Consider the following 27745-nt stretch of genomic DNA (forward strand, 5'->3'; position numbering starts at 1 on the left):
AATAATAAACATCAACTCTTTGAAGCTATTTTTCATACTTGAAATCTTCTGTAAAAGCAGAAAGAGCCCACAGAATAGAAAAAAAAACCTGATCTGCACCCAGCATCTGTCTTTATATATGGTTACACAGGCTGCTATCACTGCCTTCACTGGGAAAGCATCACGTATCTTAACGCAGGTCTAGTGGTAGAAAAACTTGTTTGTCCAGGAGCTAAAGAGTCAGTAGAACACTTAGGACAGGTGTTTTGCCCTTGGATGTGGGCAAACTAATCATCAGTAACCCTCCAGTAGTTCCTATCACTTGACTGCTAGGGTTTGGCTTATGAGTAACCTGGAAAGCACAGATGTAACTAACAGCTGCTTATAATGAAAGTGTAATTGACCAAGATGGGCTACCTGAGGAGATTAAGTCTCTTGCTAATGAGTTCATATGCTGATTTGCTTATCTTTGAGTTGGTAATAAATAGTCCCTGTCTGTCACAGTCCCGGCGCCTGCATCTGGGCAAACCCACCTTCAGGAGGCTAGCAGAGAAACAGTTCACAGCCCAGGTCTGGAGAAGGAGAGCACCATTGCAGGAGATGAGATGGAAAAGCATGTGAAGAGGTAAGGCTGCGGAGGCAAGCAGGCCTGTGTCTGAATACGGACTCCCCCATTTCCTCTCTTGGTGACTCTGAGCAACTTACCAACCACTCTGAGCTTCTGGTGCCTTCGCTCTAAAAATAGAGGAAATAATAGTAACAGTGCCTGTTCTTTATTAGGGAAACTTAAATGACAAGATGCATGTAAACCATTCAGTACTTGGCATTAGTGATCAAAACAAAGGACCACCCGTGCCCATCTAAGCCCCAACCCTAGAATTCTTGCCAGTCTTGCCCCTATCACTAGGAAGAATGTCCACTCTGTGGAGATTGCAGTCACTTGTTTTACTCCTAGATCACAGGAGCCTTGTTGTCATGAACAAGTGAAACTTCATTTATTTTGTTTGTCTAACACCAGGGCATTTGGCTTGCAAGAGCAAAATTGTGCCCAGCCAGCTCTGTCATGGGTTCTGATCAATTACACTCCTTCTTGATGACTCCATTGGGCACTATGTGTGCCCTTCCTCTCCTTAGATCCAATTCCTACACCTCTTATCCTGTGTTACCTGTGGCTTTAGAAGCCTCCCCATCACGTGGGCTGCGTTCCTTTCATCACTGTTTCTTTGACTGAAGCCGGAACCCTGTTGCTTTTCCACATTGGTCACAAGTTCAGGAGAGAGATCCCTGCTTTTGAGAACATAGTCTAGCTATGGGTACAAATGTGCATGAAAAGAAGACCAGCAGCAGAAAGCAAGGCATGAAATGGAATGAAAACGTGGTCAAGATGGGACGTGCTCTGACATATCACCCTCTGACCCTCCCTTGGCTCATCCAAAAAGCTGGAGCGAACCCTCCAAGGACAGCAGCAATCCTAGAACTTCTGTGGAAAAGAGATACCGTGGTCCATATGGAAGCTTCCTGTCCAGTGCAAATCAACTATACAAGAAACGAAATGAGAGGCATTATGGAATCACAAGCTGCAGGGAAAGAACAGAATTATCTCTAGCCCTTAAAAGGTGACTAGAGATGGGGGCACCTGGGTGGCTCAGTGGGTTAAGCTGCTGTCTTCGGCTCAGGTCATGGTCTCAGGGTCCTGGGATCGAGCCCCACATCGGGCTTTCTGCTCAGTTGGGGAGCCTACTTCCCCCTTCCCCTCTACCTGACTTTCTGCCTACTTGTGGTCTCTCTCCCTCTGTTAAATAAATAAATAAAATCTTTATTTTTATTCATTTATTTATTTTTTTTTTAAGATTTTATTCATTTATTTGACAGACAGAAATCACAAGTAGGCGGAGAGGCAGGCAGAGAGAGAGGAGGAAGCAGGCTCCCCACTGAGCAGAGAGCCCGATGCGGGGCTCGATCCCAGAACCCTGGGATCATGACCTGAGCCGAAGGCAGAGGCTTTAACCCACTGAGCCACCCAGGCGCCCCAATAAATAAAATCTTTAAAAAAAAAAAAAAAGGTGACTAAAGATGGCAAATGCTGTAGTCAAAAGCCTGACATCTGGGTTCCTCTGAGGTGGGGGATGAGGGGGTTGCAGTGGGATTGGGTGCACAAAGGGCCTTGGATTAGGTTGGCGTGCTTTGTCTTATGTTGAGGGACGACTGTGATCTCATTTTCGTAAATTTTGGTGTGTGCGTACGCGGTGCACGCACATGTACACAACACAAACGACTTTAGTTATTGGTCTTAAAAGTTTCCTTTCATAAATGAGGGGCTCAGTTGGTTAAGTATAGGACTTTTGAAGTGGGCCCAGGTCATGATTTCAGGGTCCTGAAATCAAGCCCCACCTCTGGCTTCCAGGCTTAGCTCAGCGAGGAGTCTGCTTGAGGTTCTCTCTCTCTCCCCCTCTGCCCCTCCCTTGACCAGCACCCCACCCCCAGCTGTGTATGCACACACACGGGCTATCTCTCTAGAATAAATAAGTAAATCTTTTTTTTCTTTCTTTCTTTTTTTTTTAAGTTCTGGGCAGCCTAGGTGGCTCTGCTATTAAGGGTCTGCCTTTGTCTCAGGTCATAGCCCCGGGGGTCCTGGGATCAAGCCCCACCCATCGAGCTCCCAGCTAGGCAGGAAGCCTGCTTCTCCCTCTCCCATGCTCCCTGCTTGTTTTCCCTCTCTTGCTGTCTCTCTCTCTGTCAAATAAATTAAAAAAAAAAAAAAAAAAAAAAAAAAAACTTTTTAGAAAGTTTCATTTCACAGATACGAAAACTGAGACTAAAGAAGGAAATGCTCCTAGAATCAAACAGCCTTTTAGCAGTCAATTGTCTCCCCCTTCCCCCTTCCCCCTCCCTCTGTATTTTTCCTATCCTCTGTAAATCTTAGCATCATTTATGAGTCCTCTCCCTCTCTCACCCCCATACTCAATCCAACAGGAGGTCCTGCCAGCTGCACCTCCTAACTGTGTCCTGAGCCCCCCACTGCCCCTTGCCCTTGCTCGTGTCTGCCTTCCCCAGCAGCTCTCCACCACCCGTGGTGGGTCCGGGCAGTAGAGGGCTGCATGGCTGCGGTTCCCAGTTTCCTGGTTGGGTCCTAACTGAGAAAAAGCACTGTCTTTATTCACATGGAAATCAGAAGTGGGCCCTGCACCTGTTACACACACTTCACAAGGCTCTTATATGGATAAACGCGAAGGTACTCGGAGAGCAGAAAGTGGGCTCCGTATCTGCACGGGTGAAGAGGGGGGCACATATTCATGCTTCTGGAAGGATTGTTCTATATAACAGGCATATACACTCTTCTCATGTCCTGCAATGCTGTGTCCAAATTGCTAACAGAACATCTCAATCTCTCGGGTGTGACAGATCACCATGGGTCTACCTTATGCCCCTTGCTAGCTGGAAATCCCTCCATGGTAGGAGCCCAATCTGAGTCACCTTCACATACCCCTCCGGGCCGGGCCTGCAGGGACGGAGCATGTGCTCTGCTGAATACGTGTTGAATGGACCTTTATACAAAATAAGTTGGTGCTATGGCGCTGTTGTGTCCATTTCATGTGTGCGCCTTTCCTCCTGACCCCATGAATGGAAGGGACCCCGTTCTCTGGGACGCCCGTCCTTCAGTGCTGAGCTGTGTCTCACGTCTGCAGAGAAGCCGTGCTCCACGCCAGCTCTCCTCATTTGGCCCTTCCTTTCTTCAGAACTCCTTCCCCACTTGGAGCCACAAAGCTCAGCCTTGAGGGATGTCTTCACTCAATTGACACGTTCATGGAAGTTTGGAAGTGCCCCGGGCAAGGGCCATCGTGTCTGGGAGTCTCCTCCTACAACACAGGAGGCTCCTAGCTCCCTGGGGTTGTACCAGCATATCACCTAGCAGCTAGATGCTCGGTAAATATTTGCCAGCGAACAAATGAAGACCCTCTTTGGTGGGACCCCTGCTTGCACTCTTAAACCTCTATGGGTTATTCTTCGCACCATTAATGAGATCCTTTGAAAGCATAAATCAGAATACAAACCTTCACATGGCTTCCCATTGCTCTTAGAGTAAATACGAACTTCCTTCCCACAACCTATGAAGCTTTCTATGGCATGGCCCTGTCCTCTGTCCAACCGCTCTACTCCACTCTCCCCGACTCAACCAGGCCAGCCTTCCTTCTGCTCCTCTAATACGCAACATTTCTGCCTCAGGACCTTTGCACTTCTTCTGCCTGGGAAACTCTTCCCCTGGTTCTCTATGTGCTTGGCCAAAGTAGTCCCAATAACAATAGTCCCGTATCACTATTGCCCAAATACTAAACGCTGGCTGAAGTGGGATTGAGTTTCCATGTTCTTTGTCTGTTGACACCTTCTCCCCCTAGATGGTGGACAGCTTCTGGTCTAACAAGCAATGTCTTTGTTTGCTTTTTCACTGCTATGTCTCCAGCCACTTAACCAAACATCTGGCAATTAATAAGTGCTCAGTAAATTAATGAATGAGGGAAAAATTGTATCACACTGTAATGGACTAAATTGGATCCCAATCCCCCACCCAAATTTATATCTTCAAGCCCTAACCCCCATTGGAGGTGGAGCCTTTAGGGAGGTAATTCAAATTAAATGAAGTAATAAGGGTGGAGGCCTAGTCTGACAGGACTGGTGGACTTAGAAAAAGAGGAAGAGACACAAGAGCTTTCTCTCTCCTCAAAAGCACAGTGGAAAGGCCATGTGAGGACAGAGGGGAACGTGACTGTCTACAAGCCAAGCAGAGAAGTCTCACCAGAAACCAACCTGGCAGCACCTTGGTCTCAGAACTTCTAGCCACCAGAGCTGTGAGAAAATAAATTTCTGTTGTTTAAGTCCCACAGTCTGTGGTATTTTGTTATGGCTGACCTAGAAAACTAATACACACAGACACACACACACCCCGTCACTAGTTAGCTGACCAGCTTTGGACAAGTCGATGTGCCTTAGTTTCCTCATCTCTAAAATGGGACCAGGAATAGCCCCTGTTTCGTAGAGTTCTGGTGAAGATTAAAGGGCACTCTCTTAGGGTCAGCAATTTGTATTAGCAATAGCAGTTTCAGTCAGTTTTGTGAATAACAGCAGTAATGCCAAATTTTAGAACTCCCAAGTAGACTATGAGAAGAAAATGTCACCTGAGGAAAGAGATGGCTTGGGAGGCGCTAGACAAATGCTGGTGCAAAGCGACAGGGGAGGAAGAGGAGATAATTTGGGGACACAGGCTGGGAAGAGGGACTGTGTGATGTGTTCAGGGAGACAAAGAGGGTAGTTGTTGTTGTTAGTTTTGTTTTGTTTTGAGAAAGAGAAAGAGGGAGAGCAGGGGAGGGGAGGAGGGAGAGAGACCACCTCCCGCAGACGCCCTGCTGGGCGTGGAGCTCCATGCTGGCTTCTATCCCAGGGCCTGGAGATCATGACCTGAGCCGAAATCAAGTCAGGCACTTAACTGACTGAGCCACCCAGCTGCCCTAAGAGACCATTTTTATTTGCACAAAACATCATTTTTAATTTTTAGTTTTTTAAAATTTTTATCTACTTGAGAGAGAGAGAAAGAGTGAGTGAGAGAGAACATGAGAGGGGAGAGGGTCGGAGGGAGAAGCAGACTCTCTGCTGAGCAGAGAACCCGACTCGGAACTGGATCCCAGGATTCCAGGATTATGACCTGAGCCGTTGCTTAATCAGCTGAGCCACCCAGGCACTCCAAAACACCTGTATTTTAGAGTGAAAGAGGAGTGAGCAGACATTCTGAGCATGTCTTTCATGGCTGCTGACTCTGTCCCCTTTACCAGCAGCTGTCACTTCTGGCCCCAGGCACCGTGCTCTTTCTCTGATTGTCAGCACACTCTGCGCAGCTCATTCTCCAAGCACCGGCCAGAAGGAGCATCCTGGAGTGCAGGTGCCTCTCTCCATTTTGTTTAGCCCCTGTGTCATCCCACGTCTGCTCTTCTGCCCCCCCCCCCTTTTTCTGGCCTGCAAAGATTTGTTTTGGAAAGAAGATTTTAAATAGAATGTTCCATTTACCGTCAAGTCAGTTCTGTAACCAGAATCATTTTTTGTCTGGTTTTATTGTTTTCAACTCTCCTTTCCCACAAAACTGGAGCAAAGCTGGGGTCTGGGTGTTCAGGTCATTCATTGTCTTAATCTTTCTTCTTTGCTCTTCTCCTAGGGTTCATGAACTGGCCTTTGAACCCGTGGACACATCCTCGCGTTCTCCTGCTGCTCCCTGTCTGGCAGTGTAAACAAATGCCTGTCTCCGGGCTCTGCCATTGATTTTCTGGATGCAGGACAGAGAACACAGGCCTTGGAGCAGAGAAGAGGGGCTGGCCTCCTGACTGTTTCTGCTTCCTCATCACTCTGGGCTCCCTGAACTCACTTGTAAAGTAGCACGGCTTGTGCGGAGGACTGATGCGTAGCTCTGGCCCCCCTGCCATGTGTTGGGTGGGTGTGATTATTCTCACTACTTTCACTACCTGACTATTCTGTTCTCTTACATTCTCTGGCTTTGTGGTGCCTGGATCTCCAAATTGAGGAGGAAGAAGGGATGGGGGCTCAGTTGCTTTCAGGGCCTTCCTCCCCACTTGCGGTGTCCCTGATGTGACTTGGCATTCTAACTACTCCACACATGGCCCGAACCCTGATGGGCAGTTTTGTGAGACGTTTTTCAGAAACAGCAAGCGCTGAGGACCCGAGACTCACCCTGGGGCTCTCCAGTTTTGCTAGCTCCTCAGATAAACGGCAGCCTGCACCCCCAGCTTCTGCTGCAGCCCAATTAGCAAGCACATCTGAAGCACCTGCTCCCTTCAGCATCATCTTAGATCCAGACGCCTCCAGGACCAAGCTGGTGAAGCAAATGAAGGGGCCAGCCTGGGAGTGGGTGGGGAGGGTGGGGAGCATGGGCCCCTTCCAATAGGGCAGACACTTCTTATCTCCAGCTCATTACTGATGTGAAAAAATGAGTCCAGTGCAACCCAGAGCACCTGATTTTTCAAGAGGGACTTGGAGTTCAAGGGTTTAGGTAAAATCCCCTTATTTTGAAGACACTGAATATTAACTCAAATGGAAAAAAAAATACAACATGGACCAAACAGAACACGAAACAACAGCCTGGATTTGGCTCTGGTTTTTGGCCTCTGTTTTAAAGTAATCCACGGGGTATATTGGTAAAGGCTCAGCGTGACTGCCCTCCTTCTGTGACGTACTTGCGTTTTCTCTGGGAGCTGGTCTAGACACCCAGCAGCAATCACGGCAGACGACTCTGCCATAAAACAAGGAGTCTCCACCTAAGGGCCCACCTGTGCTAGGCTGACCACGTGTGGCTCCAGAATTTGAGAACGTTAGAGCCGGGATCACCAGTGCCAGTTGGATCACGGATCTCTGTCCTGCTCTCCCTTCAGCCAAAAAAGAAAGTGAGGGTCGGATGGAGTAGGCTCTTGTCTGGGGTCACTCAGCCTGTTAGTGACCAACTTGGAACAAGAGTACAGTCTCCCAACTCCTGGTCCTATTTTCTTCCTTTTTTTCTAGAGCTTCCATTTCTAGCTATAAAATGATGCTCTTTGCTTCAACCCCAAATACATTCTCCTAAGAAGTGGCATTCCTCTGAGCCACTGGGATTTTAAGCCATTAAATAATGATGGGCAGGTTGAATGGACAGCCAACACTGTGGTCTGCTCTGTACGGCTGAGGGTCAGGCCCAGGCGAGTGCAGAATTTTTATATGGCAAGCCAAAACGCTCTTACGCGTACTTGCATCTGATTTCCTCCTTTTTTTTTTTTTTCTAGGAAAATACACCAAACCGTAGGAACGGGTTAAACAATTTCCCCAGGTTAAGAATGCAGTAGGAGGGGCACGTGGCTAGCTCAGTCGGAGGAGGGTAGAGCATGTGACTCTCCATCTTAGGGTTGTGAGTTTGAACCCCATGTTGGGGGTAGAAATTACTCAAACATAAATGTTTAAAAAAAAAAGAATGCAGTCGGAAAAGGTGCTGTAGAGTCTCGAAACTGAGTATTTTCAAGTGTTTGCGTCCCCGGGCAGCAGCACCATATAGCCCAGCCTCTGGTGCTGGGAACCGGGAGGGTGTCTGCTCCCTGCACCTCTTTATAGGGCCCTTTCTGTAGGGATGGGGGGCAGAGCTGGGAGGCTTCTCCTTCCATCCCTCCAGGGTTCTGACAAGTTCCACACCCAAAGAACCTTAAGAACCTTAAGGGGAGGCGGCCACAGCCAGCCACAAGCTCCCAGGCTGTTTGCGGAAAGATCCTTTGTGGTGTCTTCTGAGGCCGCTGTCCTGGTGAGGGGCATCATGCTGCCAAAACAGCTTCTGAGAATATCAAACGCCCCCACCAAACTTCAGTATTTAATCCCCCACGAGAGCTGTTTACAGTTCTGCGCACTCCTCTTCATGAACATTCTATCTTACTTTTATTTGCTTTTTCAGATAATTCAAACAGACTGCAGAGGCTCAATTTTCCCTTCCAGAAGGCATGCTGGTTTAATTAGTTAATGTTTGGAAAGCACTTCTGAAGAGGGAAAGTGCTATGGAAATCCTAAGCAGTAGTGTTAGGAGTTCCTTGACACACCTTACAACCTCTCTCCAGGGTCAATGTCATCCCTTCCATTGCCTTGGGTGCCTCTTAGTTCTGACAACTACCTCACCTCACAGAGCATGTTTCTGCCCCTCTTTTGGGTTACGTTGGGTTCCAAGACCAGTTTACAGCCATCAGTGGCCCTGTGGCCACAGTTACTCTGCTTCTGTTGTAGCTGAGAATCTTGGCAAACTCTGAGAATGAATATTTCTCACAAATAGCTAAGAAGCTTCCTAGTTCCTTTCTTTCTTTTTGCAAATGCTGAGGGACACCCACTGGGGCCAAGGCATTCCCTTCCCTTGGTCCCCTTTATTTGCCTGGGCTAATGGTTTTTGTTGAGTGACCTTGGTTGAGTCATTTCATCGTTCTGCATTCTTTGACCCCCCCTGCCTGCTTTGCAAGGGATTTAACACAGAATATCTGGGGATAAGAATAACCCCGTGCTTGGTTCTGTATTCCTGGGTTAAATAGCTCACCTCGCCACCTTTATTTTTTTATTTTTTTAATGAATTCTTTTTTTCTTTTTTTGAAAGATTTTATTTATTTATTTGACAGAGAGAGCACACAGGCAGAGCGGCAGGCAGAGGGATAGGGAGAAGCGGATTCCCTGCCGAGCAGAGACCCCTGACACTGGGGCTGCCTCCCAGGACTCTGGGATCATGACCAGAGCGGAAGGCAGATGCTTAACCAACTGAGCCACCCTTAAATAGTGAATAAATGGAGGTCTTTGTTACTTGCACTGCTTCTATGTAGATATAGTTTTTGCTTTTCAAAATTACAGTGACTTCTCCCTTATTATAAAGTCTAACACGGGTGATTTTTCTAAGTTTATTTTGTGTTAAAATAGTTCTCAGAGGTGTTATGTACTTCTCTGCCTTCCTAAACAAAAATGCAATTCAATCTTTGAGGGTCATTTCCTTGATTATCCATTTCACGTTGCAGTCTATGGTTTTCGTGCCTTCAAGAGCCCTTGAGGTTGTAGGTATTTGTGTCCAAGCAGAGTCACCCCAGATTGTGAAATTGTGAAACTTGCTTGGTTTGTTTCCTCTCTTTCTCCAAGATTCCTGCCTCAAGCAGTACTTTACTTTACCATTTGATGTCTCTAATCTTTCACAAGCTAGGAAATTGGAGACTTAGGCTTGTTAGAATTAGATAGAAAATAAGAGTAAATAGGCTTTGAATGAGGCATGGAGAAGGTTTCCTAGGAGCAAAGAACCCAGTTGTAACTTACAGACCCTGTGATACATTATCTTAAGTGCTCAACAACCTTGTCTTCATCCTTTTTCAGTTGTGGCTTTCTTCTAGATGGGGTGAGGTTTAAAGGGTAAGCGACTTCTGGGCAAATGTTCCTACGCATTGAAACGAAACCACTTTCTGGTTTTGATACAAGGCATTCTTAAAGACGAGCACAGAATATGTGCCAGCTGCTTGTTGAATAAATGGCTCCAGCAGCTTTTCAGGCAAGAAGGAACTTGAGAAAATGATGGGTTTAAAGATGCCTTGAAATCCAAAGGTACTCCTATTAGAAAGATACAAATTTATAAGCCAGTTTTCCTGGAAAACCTCAAAGTTCTCTGTGACCCAGAAAATGTAATGAAATCAAACTTTCTTTTCCTTCTCTCAGATTGCTTTACCTGGAGAATTTCAGAGCCAAATTCACCAGCCTAAGTATTAATGTGGCTCTGATCTCCGAAAGGTGAGAGCAGAACATATTCATTTGCATCTTTGTTTTTTAAAAAATGTTTTAAAAAGATTTTATTTATTTATTTGACAGAGAGACATAGAGAGAGAGGGAACACAAGCAGGGGGCGTGGGAGAGGGAGAAGCAGGCTCTCCATTGAGCAGGGACCCTGGGATCAGAGACCTGAGGCAAAGGCAGACCTTTAACGCTTAATGACTGAGCCACCCGGGCACCCCTGCATTTCTGTTTTTTAAAAAGAAAATGAAATTCAGGGCTCTGTACTGATATCCCAGTGAGGCGACCCCATTTGATTTTCTAAAAGTGATGAGGATCTTGGCAAAGACCACCTTTGTTCCATTTCCAGTTCTAACACTTTTATTTTCTATTGGTCGTAAGAGTGACATGGTAGGGGCGCCTGGGTGGCTCAGTGGGTTGAGGACTGTGCCTTCGGCTCAGGTCATGATCTCAGTGTCCTGGGATCAAACGCCGCATCTGGTTCTCTGCTTGGCGGGAGCCTGCTTCCTTCTCTTTCTGCCTGTTTCTCTGCCTGTTTGTGATCTCTCTCTCTCTCTCTCTCTGTCAAATAAATAAATAATTTTTTTTTTTTTTAAAGAGTGACATGATATGTACTGGGCACCTGGGTGGCTTAGTCAGTTAATTAAGCATCCAACTCTTGATTTCAACTCACTTCATGATCTCAGGGTCATGAGATCGAGCTCCATGACCAGCTCCATAACTGGCTCCGTGCTCAGCAAGTAGTCTGCTTGAGATTATCTCCTTCTCCCTCTCCCTCCTCTCAAAAATAAATACATAAACAAACAAACAAATAAAATGTTAAAAAAAAAAGGGGGTGACATGGTATGTCTTTCACGTATGTAGCCTCCCTCCCCCACCCCATGTGATGTCTACATAGAGAAAGAACAAAAATGAACAGATGAGTTATTCTTTAGAATTTGTTTATTTTGTAGGAAACACTATATAATTCCTTGGTCAAGATCATGGAGTTGGATATGGGATGGTCCTGGCTTTGAATCCAGGCTGTACCATTCTCTAGCTGTGAGACCATGGACAAGTTCCTTAGCCTTTCCAACCCTCGGTTACTTATGTGTTTCAGTTACTCACTGCTTCATAACAAATGCACCCAAAGCTTAGTAGCTTAAGGGTGTTTGGCTGGCTTAGTCGGTAGAGCATGCGACTCTTGATCTCAGGATTGGGGGTTCGAGTCCCACATGGGGCATGCAGCCTACGAAAGCAAGCAAAAAAGAAAGGGAGGGAAGAGGGAGGAAGAAGGAAGAAAGGAAAAACAACAAACATATTTTTTCAAGATTCTGCCATTTGAGCAGGGTTCACAATGGTTGGCTCATTCCTGCCTCACATGATATTGTCAGGATCCCTTATAGGGTTGCATTCAGCTGGAAGTTCAAGTGGGCAGGAACCTCTAAGAAAGCCTCGCTCCCCTGACTGGAAGTTAGTAGTATCATCTGGGGCATCTCAGTTTTCTAGACGGACTCTCTCCCTCTAGCAGACTAGACTCATTTCCATATAACATAGCAGCTGGGTCCCAAGAAAGCAAGAACAGAAGGTACCAGGGCTGTTCAAGACCTAGCCCCAGAACTGGCCCAAGGTCACTTCCGCATCATTCTACTGATCACAAAAAGCTGTCACAAAAACAGCCAAATTCAGCAAAGTGGAAATAGACTCCATCTCTTGAAGGGAGAAGCGACAATTTACGGCCATTTATAATCCAACACAATAGGTATGCATAGGGTTGTTATGAAAATTAAATGAGATAATAGCAGTCAGTAAGTCTGTAATAAGTAGTATTTGCTCGTTACTGTTATATAGATGTGGGGCTTGATCCTAGGGTGCTGGGATCATGACCTGAGCCGCCCAGGTGTTCCAGCACAATAGTATGTAATAGTTTCCTACTATTATATAACATTTGTTACATAATAACCCTGTAGATACTAGGGCTTACCTTATTTAGCAGATAGGCTACTGGATCACAGAGAAGCAAAGTAACCGGCCCAACATCACACACATAGTAAGTGGTAGAACAGAGATAGGAACATATAAGTATGGATTGGACAGCCCAGCTTAACTAAGATCTTATTTGTTAATTCACTCTAAGCTCCCTTCCTGCTCAAAAATTGTATGCTGCTTCTATGTACAAAATATGTAAAGGACCTGAAGAAACTAGTTTTTTGGCACAAGATGAAATTGGAGAAGTGGAGTCCAGTGGCATTGTTTGCTTGAAATGAGGTCCAAGTAACCCAGAACTTTGCTCTCTGCACATTGGTTTCTACTCTATCTGTAGTTAAAACGGGGAAGCAATAGCTAGATGTATAGATACATTTTCCATTTTGGATATTTAGTATCAGTTCTTTTTCTTTTCCAATTTTTAAGTTTTTTATTGAAATTCTAGTCAGCGGTGTTTTGCTAGTTTCACATGTACAATATAGTGATTCAACACTTCTGTACACCTGGTGCTCATCACAACAACGGTCCTCCTTAATCTCCATCCCTGTTTCACCCATCCCCCCCGCCCACCTCCCCTCTGGTAACCATCAGTTTGTTCTCAATAGTCAAGAATCTGTTTCTTGGTTTGCCTGTCTCTCTCTTTTCCCCCTTTGCTCATTTGTCTCTTAAATTCCACATATGAGTGAAATCATATGGTATTTGTCTTTCTTTGATGGACAAATTTCAATTAGGGTTATAGTCTCTAACTCTATTCACATTGTTGCAAATGGCCAGATTTCATTCTTTTTGATGGCTGAGTAATATTCCATTGCAGGGATATACCACATCTTCTTTATCCATTCACCAGTCAATGGACATTTGGGCTGTTTCCATAGTTTGGCTAATGTTGATAATGCTGCTATACACACCAGAGTACATATATCCTTTTGAGCTGGTATTTTTGGATTCTTAGGGTAAGTAGCTAGTGGTGCAAATGCTGGCCCATAAGGTAGTTCTGTTTTTAACTTTTTGAGGAGACCCCATCCTGCTTTCCGGAGTGGCTGCACCAGGTCTCAGCATCAGTCTTTAATTCATTTGCTTCTCCAGTGCCTTGACCTCCTCCTGTGAAATGGGGGTAGTGGCAATTAGATAACACTGGATCCATCACCACCTGCAACTTTGGTTGGGATGACGAGATCTGTATAGATACTACGTACTCTTGTTTCTAACTAGTCATTATTATCAGGTGCCCTGATTCATTGTCCCAGAAACTTAATTTCTGGTTGCATCATCTTCTCTGATGCAGTGGCTTTTAAAATGATGTCTCAAGCATGAAGTTACACTGTCCCCAAACCACTCATAATCTAAGAAGATCTCAGATTTTCTGTCAGCATGGTTTCCCCTCCTACACCTTTCTGAAATAAAAAAATGAATCCGGAGAAGGAAAGCAATGTGTACTATCTCTGATCCTACTTTCTGAACGTGGTGACAGGGCAGAGGCTGGGCATAAAAAAAGCACCCTCCAGGCTCGGATTGTGATTTAGTTCATTTATATGGCATCATTTCACCCAGTCCCAGAGACAGCATTCATCTTGTTCAGGCTCTGGGAAGACTGGGTGCTGGTGGGAGTGTAGCTTTAAAAAGTCAGAAGACCGGGATTGTCACGCAGATGCCCCCACTCACTAGTTGTCTAATCCTTAACAAGTTGCTTTGTCTTTGCAGGCTCATTTTCCTCATCTGTCAAGTCAAATGAAGGTTATGGAATAGATGATCTCTAAAAAACCCTTCCAGCTCTCCAGTTCTATTCTGGGTCTGTCTGCACCTGCAGACAGTGATGTGGGGGTAGGAAGGGCACTAGGGAGGGAGGCAAATGTCCTCATGAGAATAAACCACTTTTACCTGGAGCAGTCCTGTGTCCTCACGTATTCTGTGGTACCGGCTTATCTCAGATTATCCAAATAATTGATTGAGTTCTCTCCTTTCTTTGCCAGAGACACACAGCTTTAGTTTCTGGGAGCAGCAGCTGCTTCTCTGAAATTTTCATCCCAGGGCTTCCGTCCTCCACTGTGTCCTCTCAGAAACCTGTCATGGTTTTTCTGGATGGATGCCCACAGAATTTTAATCCAGTCACACACACACACACACACACACACACACACACACACACACAGAGGAAAAGTGCTATGCATAACAAAAAGCAAAACCAGGTTATGGGTTGAATGTTCCTTTATTGAATTCGGTTACTTCAAGGGCTCAGAAAGGAGAGTGATGGAGAGAGGCATCGGTGAACAGCCCTCCTTGGGCTGCTAACCCCAAGCCATGAGCAGTTAGGGCCCATGAGCTCTCTTAGTTAAAGGGTTTGCAGATAAGGCTGCGGATGAAGAGGGCAATATGTATTAGCTCCCATCCTGGATCCAGGCCAAGATCCTGACAACCCTAGACTCTGGGCAAGTAGACTGTTTAATGAAACTGGGTGTCTTAACATAACAACATAATATTCCCATTTCTTCCCTTCTCCAATTAACATTTGCATTTCCACACAGGGGGTGGAAAGAGGTCCTCACTCTCATGAAACTTAGCAGAGTCCCCCCAAATTTACTCAACTTCAAAAGGCACAAAGAAGGGATGCCTGGGTGGCTCAGTGGGTTCAGCCTCTGCCTTCCGCTAAGGTCATGATCTCAGGGTCCTGGGATCCAGGCCGGCGGCATCGGGCTCTCTGCTCAGCAGGGAGCCTGCTTCCCCCCTCTCTCTCTCTCTGCCTGCCTCTCTGCCTGCTTGTGATCTCTGTCTGTCAAATAAATAAGTAAAATCTTTAAAAAAAAAAAAAGAAAGAAAAGAAGGTACAGAGAAAAATGAAGAGGGGGGAATCAGAGGGGAATATGAATCATGAGAGATTACGGGGGGGGGGCAAACTGAGGGTTTCAGAGGGGAGGGGGTGGGGGATGAGTTAGCCCAGTGATGGGTATTAAATAGGGCACGAATTGCAATGAACACTGGGTGTTACACGCAAATAATGAATCACGGAACACTGTATCAAAAACTAATGTAGTACCGTATGGAGACTAACGTAATAAAAATAAATAAATAAATAAAAGCTACAGTTCTCCCGGTTTAACTTGCGGGAAGATCTCCAGGGAGGCAGCTAGAAAGGCGCACTCCCCAGCATGGCTCTAGGGCATTTAGTCAGTAGGTTTGGATTCAGGAAAACTATTTTGTTTAAAATAGTAAAACTATTTTACTCCAAGACAGCTTGAGGTAGGAGGGTGATAGACTCATGAGAAATGCTCGTGTCTAGAAAGAAATATCACAAACAAGACGTCCATGTTTCCACGTGTATTTCATGTTGTTTCGATAAAATCCATGAAAACCTGTACTGAACAATCAAGATCCCAGCATCAACGTTAAGGTAATTCATCACTCCGCATCTTGAATACATGTCATGATCACACAGAGATTCTGGAAAACTCAAAGCGGGACTAAAAGGGCGCAGCCCTGGAGGTTTGCTTTAAAAGAGTATAAATATCTTTGAATCCTAATTCTGCACTTGCCCACTGGGTGACTGGGGCAAGTTATCCAACCTCTCTGAGTCTCTGGGTTGGTTTGTTTTTTCTTTTCATCTGTAAAACTGGGAGGTTGCTAACCTTGCTGACAGGGAGAGGGCTTGAAAAAATTAGTTTATACACCCCTAAGTGCTCAACAAAGAGTTCCCACTTAAAATATGCCACTGTTATTCCCCTGCGGGGAGAGGCAAGTTTTTCTGAGGCCCAACTTCAAATTTGGGATTTGGGATTTGGCCAGAGTTTGGCGTATCCTCTAACGCGGGATACACTCCTGGACCTCCCTGGGCTCCCATGGCCCACAGCGCTACTCTTTTCTGAGGGCTGCAGTTCGCTCCCAGGCCGGTTCCCATCCTCCACCTAAAAGAAGAGGTGGTGGGTTGGGTATTTTTATTTTAAAAGACTCTTGTCTGGGCCTTTGACTGGCGCTGCAGGTATCAGCGTGGGTTTGGAGGGCCTCGGTAGCCTTGGCGGAAAGGAGGCAGCGGCTGAGCGGGATGTGACGGGGACCCGGAGCTACCCCCAGGTGGCCCTACTGGGGCCAAAGCTTGGGTCCGGAACTCTCCAAGGCAGCAGGTCTCCTGAGGTAGGTAGGTAGGTGGCCGGGCGGGGGCGGGGGGGGGTGGGGTGGTAAATCCTCCTGCGCAAGGGACCCGGCGAGGCTGGGGAGGAGCCAGCAGTCGGATGTGGCCCCACGCCTGGCCAGGTGGCAGGGAAGGGCCATGGGCCAGTCATTTGGGACCCCATCATCTCGCCGCCTAAGGAGGCCCCGGGAATTGGCTCTGGCCCAGCTCTCCAGGGAAATGAGGGCCCCATCAGCGGCCCGGATCCCCTCCGAGAGGACCCAAATCCCAGGGACCTGCACTGGCTCCGCGGCAATGGGAACCAGCCCCCGGCGGCGCCCGCGCCTTTCTATCGTTCTACCCGCAAAAGGAGTGGAGCCCTCGGGGCGCCAACCTGGGCGTTTGCGCGTGGCGGGAAGTAACTGGCAAGTTTGCTATATTTTGTCTCCATCCCACTCTGCATCTTCAGACCAGGACGGCCACGAGGACACTTCCCCCTGCCCACTCCCTCCCAGGCCCACCGAACGGCTGGGCCGAGCGGGGAATCAAAGGCACTGTCCACCCGGGGGCCCAGCTGGCGACAGCCGGAGAGGACTGACAGGCCACCCGTCTGCCGGGGACCCGGGAAACCCGCCTCCCTGCGGAGAGTGGCTCAGGACAATCCCTCACTCTCTCTCACACACACACTTACACGCACACTCACACACCCCAATCAAATAAAGCAAAAGCCCAAGGTCTGCCTCCACGGCCAGAGGCGGCCTCCGGAACCGGACGGAGCGTGGGCTCCCCGACCGGCCCGAGGGGGTGGGGAGCGGCAGGGGGAGGGGAGAGCGCGAAGCCCCCGCCTCGGCGGCCCCTCCCGCTCGCCGACTCCGCGGGGTCGAGGGGGTGCTGGCGGGGCGGCGGGACCGCGGCGCGGGCGGAGCGCGCCTGGCAGCGGGCGGGAGCCCCTCGGAGCCCACCACACACGCTCGCACCCCCTCGCCCTCCCTCTCTCCCACCCGCTCGCCGGCACCCCCGCCCCCAGCCCCCTCCTCTTCCCCGCCCGCCTCCGCCCCCATTCTGGGAATTGTGTGGAAAAATTCTCAGCCAAACCTCCCACCTCTCCGCTCCCCCCACCCCATCCCACTCCCTTTAAAAAACCCTCTTTCCTCCCCGGCCCCTGCACTCTTTGTGAATGAGGGCAGGGAACACGGCCCTTCCCCCGCCCAGGAGCCACGCCAGACCGCCGCACTCAGAGCACTGTTTGTTAATAGTCCAATTAGATAATTGCCATCTTTCACTCCTTTTGCTCCGCATTTCCCATAAAGGAATGAATGGGGAGAGCGGCGTGCAGAGGGCTTCTGCCCCGGCAAGGTGACGAGAAGGGCTAGAGCATGCTCCTTGCACAGGGCCATGCGCTTGAATTGAATCATTGTAGCCTAATCAATGCTCTTATTGGATTACTGGCTGTTGCTTTTCTCAAAGATATTGTAGCAGAGACAATGAAATAGCTAGGGGAAAACTTTTTTTCTTTTTTTTTTCTCTTTTTCTTTCTTTCTTTCTTTTTTTTTTTTTTTTTTTTTTTTTTTGAAGCAGATCTCACAGTTGAGATTTTCTCGGCTCTCTCTCCTCTCCCCCTCTCTCTCCTGCTGGACTCTGAGTACAAAGCTGCCCTTTGAATGGGCTGCCTCAGGCTGCTGGAGGTGCAGGCAGGAAAAAAATCCAACTGGAACTAAATGAAGAGAGGTGGCCGTTTAAGATGGCTGTCAGCGTCGAGGTGTGTTAAGAAGGAGTTGTTTGGGACGAAAGCTTGGCTTTTAGAGTTCGGGGGAGATACTTTTTGGGAAAACTTTTACTCCACCCCCCCCCTTTTTTCCCCCTAGAGGCAACTGCTTTCTTCTGCTGCAGGGTGTGTAAGCGTTTTTTGTTGGTTTCTTTTCCCTCCCCCTCCCCCCTCATTCAGCTCTATCTGTCGAGTGTGCAGAAAACCCCTCTAGCCAGTATGTGAGCAGGAGGGTCAAAGGCAAAGGGAAAGTTAATAATGCCTGCTAATGGTACTAACAATTCAGGATGAATCTTGTCAAAAGTTTTTCTGGAAGTGTGGGTCTTTGATTGTGTGTTTCCTGAAAGCAAGACCAATCATTTCCGTTTATTCACTGGCTAAACCCCTACTTGATTGGGGACAAGGACAGAAACCATCCATTACGATCTGATATATTATCCAAACAATTTAGTGTATTCATGAGGTAACCGAAACGTGGGGGCTGCGAAATTACCCGTAATCAATTGCAACAGCGAGTGTACGTCCCCGCGGGTGTCGGACAACTACAACTCGCCGTGTCAGTAACAGGCGGGAGCCGCAGCATTTCGGAGTTGGTCTGCTTGCTACCTGATCGCCAGGCTGGGGACACTGGACGTGCTCAGAGAACGCGGACGCTGACGAGGCGGCCTCGCCGCGGCTCCATCGGGATCCTGGATCAGACCCGCCGCCTCTCGGAGAACGCGCCACTCGCCGGTCGCCGCTGACCCGCCCGCGGTCGCCGCAGCCGCCCCGCGGGGACATTCATTCTTGCCGCTTTCCTCTCTCTGGGCAGGGCTCAGGAGCTCCATTGTAGGGTTTTGTCCCCGCAGTGCCTCTTTTTTTTTTTTTTTCCTTTTTCTCCCCCTTTTTTCTTTTTATTTTCTTTCTTTCTTTTTTCCCCTTTCTTTTCTTTTCTTTCTTTTCTCCCCCCCCCTCCTATGTTCGGGAAACCAGACAAAATGGACGTTCGGTGCCACTCGGACGCAGAGGCTGCCCGGGTCTCGAAGAACGCGCACAAGGAGAGCCGGGAGAGCAAGGGTGCGGACGGGAACCTCTCCGCCGCCTTCCTCAAGGAGCCGCAGGGCGCCTTCTCCGCGTCGGGTGCCGCGGACGATTGTAACAAAAGTAAATCCAATTCGGCCGCTGACCCGGATTATTGCCGCCGGATCCTGGTCCGAGGTAGGGATGGGGTAGGGCTGCAGGGCGCGTTCTTTGGGGGAGGACTCGGGGGCCCTAGCAGCGCGGCGCCCCAGAACCAGGCCCGCAGGGAGGAGGTGCGGGCTGGGACTTCCGAGAAAGTTACTGGCCTTTCCCCACCCCCGCCCCCGGGTCTGGCCGGCCGCTGGGCACTCGCACCTGGGGCGCGCACTCTCCAGGAGCCTTGACCCTCCAAGCCCCGAGGGGCCCCCCCTAAAGGGTTGAAGAGAAGCCTAGGGGCCGCGCAGGCCGGCCCAGGCTGCAGGCTGCGGCCTCTGACTGGGGGAAGGAGCAGGACACTATGGAGGACGAGCGCGCGCTGGGCGAGCTAGAGGACTTGCCGGGAGCCTGCCTTCGAGCTCCGGCGCCCTGGCCGACTGAGTGCACCCAAGGGGAGTGCGGGTACCGGAGAACAGGAGCCGATCGCCGGCTACGGCCAGGCCATTTGGCGCGCTGGGCCGAGGGCCCCGGCGCCGCGCTCGGGGCTGGCAGCTGCCGCCGGCAGAAGAGGCTGGGCTGCTTTGACGAGCCGCGGATGTCGCCTTGGTGCTCGGCTCGGTCCCGCAGGGCTGCGCGTTGTGCGCTGGGCTCTGGCGGTGGCTGTCACGAGGCCCGGCCCCGGCCCGGCGCCACCCACGCTAGCAGATCGCCAGGCCCCGCCGGCCCCCAGAACGTCCCTCCTCCTTCCGCCGACCGGGCTCGGGAGAGAAGGAGACCCTGGGGTGGGGCGTTGAGACCGCGGGAGCGGGGTCTGGTCAAGGCGTCCAGAGCTGGGGCCGACGCGACCCAGCCTGGTCAGCTGGGAGACCTTCAGGCTATAGGGGACGCAAACCGCGCAGGCGAGACTCCCAGGCCGGAAGGAACATCAGCCGATTTGGATTTTTCCCCCCCTCCCATGTCCAAAGGGCTCTAAAAGGCCAAGTCTGGTTCCCTCTTCCGTCAGCGATGTGGAGTTAAACCCCCTCGCTCCACCAAACACACCGTGTCTTTGGTCCCCGGGTATGGCCGAAGCTTCCCTCCCTGCTCCCCCCACCCCCATGCCCACCCGGACTTCAGGCAGCAGGCACCCTGTCCTCCAGCAGGCTCTGGCCAGGGAGGTGGAGGGAGACGGGAGGGTTCTGGCTACTGACATCTCCCCTTCCTCAGATGCCAAGGGCTCCATCCGAGAGATCATCCTGCCCAAGGGCCTGGACCTGGACCGGCCCAAGAGGACACGCACATCCTTCACTGCGGAGCAGCTCTACCGGCTGGAGATGGAGTTTCAGCGCTGCCAGTACGTGGTGGGCCGAGAGAGAACCGAGCTCGCCAGGCAGCTTAACCTCTCCGAGACCCAGGTACCAGGTGGCCAGGCCTGCACAGCTCTGCACAAGCCTGCCCCCCCATCCCCAAACTCTAGCCCCCTCTCCCCAGTATTTAGCCTGACTCTGGATGAGACTCCCAGGGGAGGTGGAGGAGACAGGGAGGTTGGGGTGATAGACCCACGACTTCTCCCCTTCCTTAAACCATTCCTTTCCCTCTATGTCCCCAAATCTGGAAGGGTCTGTACTCTGCCCACCTTGGCCTAGCCCAGAAGGCCCCAAATTCTGTCCTTTGGAATTCTTTTTTGGATCACAGTCTTGAGAATTCCCTGCTTGCCTCTGCTCTACAAGGAGCCAGTGTTTGCCCCTGTCTTGGTCACCCCATTTTGGCCAGATTTCCAGGCATCACCTCCTTTGGGGACCCCAGCCTTGTAATACAACACCCAGGCCTGTTCTGCAAGAATGGGACTGGAGCCAAAGCCACCTGGGTGCAGAGGGTAACAACTAGATTGGAAAGGTGCACAAACCTGAGATTCGCCTGCGCCGGCCAGGCTACCCTGCCTCTTAAGGCTTCCCCTGGCTCTGAGCTGGACCCAGAACCATTCTGGCCGTGGGCACCCACTGGGCACTTACCAGGCCCTGTCTTCGGTGCTGATGATATGTGAAGTGTGGGATCAGAGGCAGATCGGGGGCCCTGGGAGCCAGCACTGTCAACTGTGCTTTAGGTCTTTTCCTTTACATGAAATCCACATGTTGTTACTGGAGTCAGCCACAGTAGACTCTGGGCCCAGGCATTTCAGGGCCTGATAGATTTGCCTTGTGGGGGCCCTTTTGGGCCTAGTGAGGGCATGGCACCAACTTGGCCTAGGTAAGGCAGACGTCTTTCTAAGGGCTTGTCTCCTTCCCTGCGTCCAGCCCTGAAGCAGGTAGGGAGCATATAGGTCTGGGAAGTGGGCAGAAAGCCGAGAACTGAAGACAGATCCTATTGGATGTTCTTTTTGAGTATGAGTTGGCACAATAGCTTTTTCCTATTTTCTCTACTACCACCCCTCTTGCTTTACAAAATCTAGACCTTTCCATATAGCTGCTAATCTCCATTCTGGGCCCCCAGCGAGGCCTGGAGAGGGGGCAAAAGGAGAGGAGGAAGTGGGAGGGAGGCTGGTAGAGAGGGTTTAGTTCACCCCAGCCTCTGGACGTCTTCCCATGATTCCAAAGTTCATGATGGAGAGCGCGGGAGTGATAAATTAAGGATATCACTCAGAACCTCCAACCCAGCTGTCAGAGAGAGAAGATGGAGAAAGCTTGGCCCCTAGTCCATCCTGCACAAATTACTCCTTCTACAGCCAGCCACCTTGCCTGCTTGCTGCTAGTTGATGGTCAAGTGTGACCCTCATAAGCCAGGAACAGCTTCTGGAAATCTTGGACAGGACTAATTCCGCAGAGGCTACGGCCGAGCTTGTTGGCTGGGCAATGGGCCTGGGTCCAGAAAGGTAGAGCAACACTCCCGCCCGCCCACTCGCCCACTCCCACTTCCTACAGGGCAGCCTTCAGGTCTTACCGCTCTGCCTGAAGGAAACGTGAGCTCACAAGCCAGGATGGTCCGTGTCTGGCTGCAGGCCGTGAGGGAGCCCCGTGAAGTCCCTTCTGGTCTTCCTTCCAGTTAGGGTTGTGGACCTCTTTATTGCTAGTTCTGAGCCCCCACAGCCTGGGCCTGCATCCATGAGCCGGAATCGCAGCCTTGCGGAGCGGGGTCCAACTCTAGGTGGCCCACGTAGCTCCCGGGCTAGCCCCTCTCCTGCTGCCGGGTGGAGCCGGACTGGGGCTGCGGCTGGGCTGGGAGAGGGCTCCGAAGGGAGCCCTCGCGCCCTGGGAGCCCGCTCTTCCTTGACGGTCCTCTCTCCCGCTTCTCTTTCCAACCCTCCCTGCGTCCCTGCGTCCCTGCGTCCAGGTGAAAGTCTGGTTCCAGAACCGGCGCACGAAGCAGAAGAAGGATCAGGGCAAGGACTCGGAGCTGCGCTCGGTGGTGTCGGAGACGGCGGCCACGTGCAGCGTGCTGCGGCTGCTGGAGCAGGGCCGCCTGCTGTCGCCGCCCGGCCTGCCCGCGCTGCTGCCGCCTTGCGCCACCGGCGCGCTCGGCACGGCGCTCCGCGGGCCCAGCCTGCCTGCCCTGGGCGCCGGAGCCGCTGCCGGTTCGGCCGCCGCCGCCGCGGCCGCCGCCCCGGGTCCCACCGGCGCCGCGTCCCCGCACCCGCCGGCCGTGGGCGGCGCTCCGGGCCCCGGGCCGGCTGGGCCAGGCGGACTGCATGCGGGCGCGCCGGCTGCCGGCCACGGCCTCTTCAGCCTACCGGTACCCTCGCTGCTCGGCTCGGTCGCCAGCCGCCTCTCCTCCGCCCCGTTGACAATGGCCGGTTCGCTGGCCGGAAATTTGCAAGAACTCTCCGCCCGGTACCTGAGCTCCTCGGCCTTCGAGCCTTACTCCAGGACCAACAATAAAGAAGGGGCCGAGAAAAAAGCGCTGGACTGATTTTAAGTGTTTGCCTGTATTTATATTTATAGTATCTATTGTGGTGATATTTATGGACTCGCGTATTCGGCGCCCGAGGCTCCTGTGCTGGGCTTCCGGCCCCCACGAGGCCTCTGACAGTTCTCCTTCCCCACTAGTCTCTGCCACCAATCATATTTTGGGCTACTTTTTTCTACCTTTCCACCGTGCCCCCCAGCCCCGCCCCAACTTCCTTCTGAATCCAGGAGAATCCAAAGAATTGGGGGAGATAACCAAATTAGCCACCTGATGTCCCAACCGATGCCTGGCCCTGGAGGGCAAAGACTGGTTCTAAGTCAAAGCCCGGGACCCCTGCTCTAGATCGGGCCGCTGCTGCCTTTGATGGTTCTTACAAATATTGAAAGAGCCAAGCTGCACGCAGACCCCAGGGGCTGAAAAGGCTGGTGGGTTTCGTTAGACCAAAAAGGAAGACACTCCTTCCTCTCGCAAGAGAAACCAGGGCTTCGGGGAGCCCCTGGGCCCCACTTTTTGGACTGCTTGGAAGAGCCGGTGCACACGCAGCTTTCTGGCTGGACAACTCCTGCCGATTTTTTCCCCCTTTTAGAGAAACAACAATCACTACCGCCCCCCGACCCCAGGAGATCCACCAAACATCGAGGTAGACAACAGTGGTAAAACATTTGATCTAATCAGCAATAAAGCAAGAGTCGTAACTACCACGTAAAACCAGATGAAGTGAAACCAGTTTTTAAATACTCTCAACAAGCGAGTTTGGAAGGTTTAAGAGAATTCAGGATAGGGATTGCTCCACAGGCTCAAGCAAAATTCCAGTTCCGGGTGTTATGACTTTAAACAGGAATTTAAAAGGAAAAAGAGAAAGAATGAAAAAAGCCAACGCTGCAAAAGAAAGAAAATTCAGAATCTTTTCTCCGAGGCTGTTCCAGGGCCGTGGCCGGCAGCTTCAGTCTCCTCAGGGAGACAGAGCAGGGCGGCTGCCTGCGGAAGCTTCTCCCCACCAAGCTCCTTGACCCGTGGCTTCTGGGCAGAATCGCTGGGTTTGGAAACGAATCCGTGCCCTTTGCCTCCTCTTCCCCACTCCCGGATTCACCGAACCCTTCCAGAACGCTGGAAACGCCCGGATTTCTTGGAGGACCCGGTGACAGGGACCGAGCCCCAGCCCGCAGCGCTGCCCGGCCTCCTGCGCGGTGGTCTCTGTATTCACATCAGCTCCCTGCGTGAACAGGGAAGGCATCCTTCCCTACATGCCACCCCTCAAAAACCCCAGGGTTTCCGCGGTCCCAAGTCAGAAACCCGGACGGCGACACTGTCACAGCCTCATCCCTTACCTGAGCAACAACCACTGTCCCCGCAGCCACGGCTACGTGCATTTTAACCAAAACCACAGACCTAGCCGGCGAGGTGCCGCAGTGTCTAGAATGTAATTCCTCCATCCGAAGCGAGCGCAGAGCATTTTTAAAATAGTAATTTTATTGTAAATTATTTACGTCGGAAGCTTTTTTTTTCCTTTTTCTTTTCTTTTAGGAAATAGTGAAGAAAATAATGAACGATTCAAACGCGGGTAGGTGTCGCTGAATTCTGACTACTAACTCTGTTCTGAATGTTTTGGATATTTGGATGTTTTGTATTTATGTGGTGAGAGTGAAATATATATATCTAAGATGATAAATGAGGTGCATTTTTGTCTTGTGTTTAAAGGATTAAAAAAACAAAACAAAACAAAACAAAAAACAAAAAGGAAGAAGAAGAAGAAAAGGAAGAAAGACTCAGCCAATGATGAGTCTCGGCGTTGGGACTCCTGGGGCATAGCGTGGTGGCCCCAGAGCCCGCGGGGGCCCAGCCGATGGTACCCTGAGCTCCTGGGAAGAGGTTTGGGGTGGCCCTTGGTCCCAAGAGTCAGTCATCTGGCTACAACGTTCTTTTCACTTCTTTGAGTCTGTCTCCCTCTCTGGCTCTCTATCCCAGTGCTGCTGGACCCGCAGGCCCTCCCCCCCTGGATCTCCCACTTTGTGTTTCTTGGTTTATTTAGGAACTTGTTTCGGGACACCCTCAAGTTCCTACCTCCTAACATTCCCAGTTACTGAAGTTTTCCAACCACAGGTCCTTGCCCAGCAGCAGTATTTTGGATTGGTGCAATCATAGGGCCAGGAACAGGCAAGATTTTCCTTTCCTCTCATTTAGAGTGAAGTCTCTCTGCCTTCAAAGAGAAACTTGAGGGAGCAGGAGAGTGGACTAGATATTTATTCCTGTGCGGACATCTCCTCCCTCCCCGCTTCAGTCTGTATGCGGTGGTGACAATGTAGATGTTGCAGGGAAAGCTAGGAAGGCTGGGGGGTTGCTCCTAGACACTCCCCTAAAGCCAGCAGCCCCGAGGGCCGCAGGCATAGTGGCCCCAGCTCCCTCTTCTGGGCACCCGCATACCTGAGTGTTGTAGTTGGGGGCGGGGAGAGTTGCCTTGGGACATCCACACAGGTCAGCCCCCCAGCTAACCCTCACGAGGGTACGGTGCCTGAACCACAAGTTTGAAGCATTGGAAATGAGGCGGCAAAGTGTGGGAGGCTGAGTTCCTGCGCTCAGCGTGGGTTGGGTCTCTGAGAGCTTTGGGGCCTTGTTTGGGAGCCTGGTGTTTGGCTTAGAGCAGCCACAGTACCCCCAGACAACTCACTTTTGTTTTTCAAAGTCGCTACACACCCCTTAGCTTGGTACCTCGGGGCTCCTCCCCTCCCTGTCCTCTTCTGCTCACTTTCTTTCGCTGGGAAGCTGCTTCCCGTCTTTTACCCCTCTAAGGATCTCTCCCCGCTGGTGCTCTGGGTCTCTGTCCCCTAATCTCTCCTCTCTTCCATTACTTCTCTGCAGTCAGTCTGTCTCTCTGCTTCTCTCTCATATTCATTCTCTCTCTCTCTCTCTCTCTCTCCCTCTGATTCCTCTGCCTGCCCGGGTGGCCCCAAGGCCAAGGCGTGGGTGGCTCTGTGGCGGTTTCCTGGCTGGTGGCCTGGGGCCAGAGAAGGGGGAGAAGGGAGTGAGAAGGTGGCATAATTTTATGGAACAAAAGAAAACACAAAATCCTAGCTTAAGGTTCCCCAACAAGCTTAGCCCCCTCCCCGAGGAGCCCCAGCACGGGGAGGCATCAAGCAGATCCCCGAGCTGCTTTCCCTCCTTCCTCTTGCTGCTTGCTTATCCCTAAAAGGGAGAAGAGCCACTTACCCCATTTCTCTGCTCTCACCTCCCTTCCCTGGCTTTGGGAAGAGCTACTGCGCTCTTCTCCTGCCACTCAGGGAGTGCAATTGTTCTTAACGAGACTCTTCTGCATAGAACATGAATCACAATTTTAATTAAAAAACGTTTATAGACAATTCATTTAATTTTGGTGTCTGTCTTGTTTCCCCTCCTCCCACAAGGGCCTCCAGCAAGCCGCCTGGGTCCCTGGAGGCCTCTGGGGAGGCCTCTAGCCTCTAACTAGCGACTCCGAGGCCAGGGAGGAGGCAGGTGGCCTCTGTGACAACAGCTGGCTCTGCCTGCAAGAAGGTGGAAGGGGCTCCTGGAGGTCAAGGAGAACAGCTGGAGTGGGGGGGGGGGGTGCTGAAAGGCATCTCATGCGAGGCCTGCACAAAGCAGCCTCCAAGTCTGCTCAGAGCCGAAAAGAAAAAGAAAGAAAACCTCTCACCAAACTCCAGTGACTTTGGTGGACAGGTGTGGGGAAGATCTGGAGAGTCACATGGGGCGTGGAACTGGGACGCATGCTCACATGGACACCAGCAGCTGGCCTACCCCAGAGCACAGTGTCTTCATAATAAATAGCATTAACAGCCCTTTAGAGTTTACAATAGCCTTTCACATATCCCATCTCTCTGACCCCTTACATTGGTAGGGCCAGCCCTCATTTTAAAGAGCCACATCAGGCTTGGAGCAGGCAAGTGACTTGCTGAAGACAACAGAGCTAGTCAGAACTACAAGGCTGAAAGCTGGCCCCAAGGCCAGGGCCCTCTTTTTCCCGTTGGTTTGTTTTTCTCTTTCTTTCCTTCCCGCTCCCTCCATCTCCTGGCTCTCTCCTTCCTCCATTCGTTCTTCTCTTCCCTTCTTTCCTTCCTTCATTCCTTCCTCTTGTGCCCAAAGCGCTGGTACCTGAACTCTTCAGCCTGTTGACAGCCGCGTCTGCAGACTCCTATTTCTAGCCTTCTCTTTGCCACACCAGCTGCTAAGGATTTACTTGGTGCCTTCATCGAGAGGTTTAAATTGTCCCCTTCTTCCTGTGTTCCTTCATGCCAGTCTGTCTCCAGCTCCTTCCCCTCCTCTCTACAGTGACATCTTTAAACCCATTTCTACCTTTACCATCTCTACCTCCTCCTACCTCCGTAAAGCAATTTCTTTAAATTGAGATCTACTAGTCATACAGTAAACATCTCAATGGTAAGGTACACAAAACTTAAGGGTACAGTTGATGAATCTTTACACACACACACACACACACAGACACACACACACACACACACACAGACACACACACACAGACACACACACACACAGACACACACACACACAGACACACACACACACACACACACACACTTCTTGAATTGTTTCACATCATCGTGTGA

At 50.6% G+C, this 27745-nt stretch overlaps 1 protein-coding gene across 2 annotated transcripts; it reads left to right on the plus strand.

Moving 5' to 3' along the window:
• Window positions 1–18993: 18993 nt before the first annotated feature.
• VAX1 (ventral anterior homeobox 1) lies at window positions 18994–24789 on the plus strand. Of its 2 annotated transcripts, none has more exons than XM_045068754.1 (3): window positions 18994–19313; window positions 20478–20672; window positions 24675–24789. In XM_045068754.1, exons 1-3 carry the CDS (start codon window positions 19073–19075, stop codon window positions 24713–24715), a joined length of 477 nt encoding a protein of 158 aa, XP_044924689.1. In that variant the 5' UTR covers window positions 18994–19072; the 3' UTR covers window positions 24716–24789. The 2 variants fall into 2 exon arrangements, with proteins under 2 accessions (XP_044924689.1, XP_044924688.1); XM_045068753.1 differs by having other exon boundaries at window positions 20478–20665; window positions 22578–24721.
• Window positions 24790–27745: the final 2956 nt, after the last annotated feature.

This window comes from Mustela putorius, unplaced genomic scaffold (assembly GCF_011764305.1).
Source record: "Mustela putorius furo isolate JIRA1106 unplaced genomic scaffold, ASM1176430v1.1 tig00003909_pilon_pilon_pilon, whole genome shotgun sequence".
NCBI lineage: Eukaryota > Metazoa > Chordata > Mammalia > Carnivora > Mustelidae > Mustela > Mustela putorius.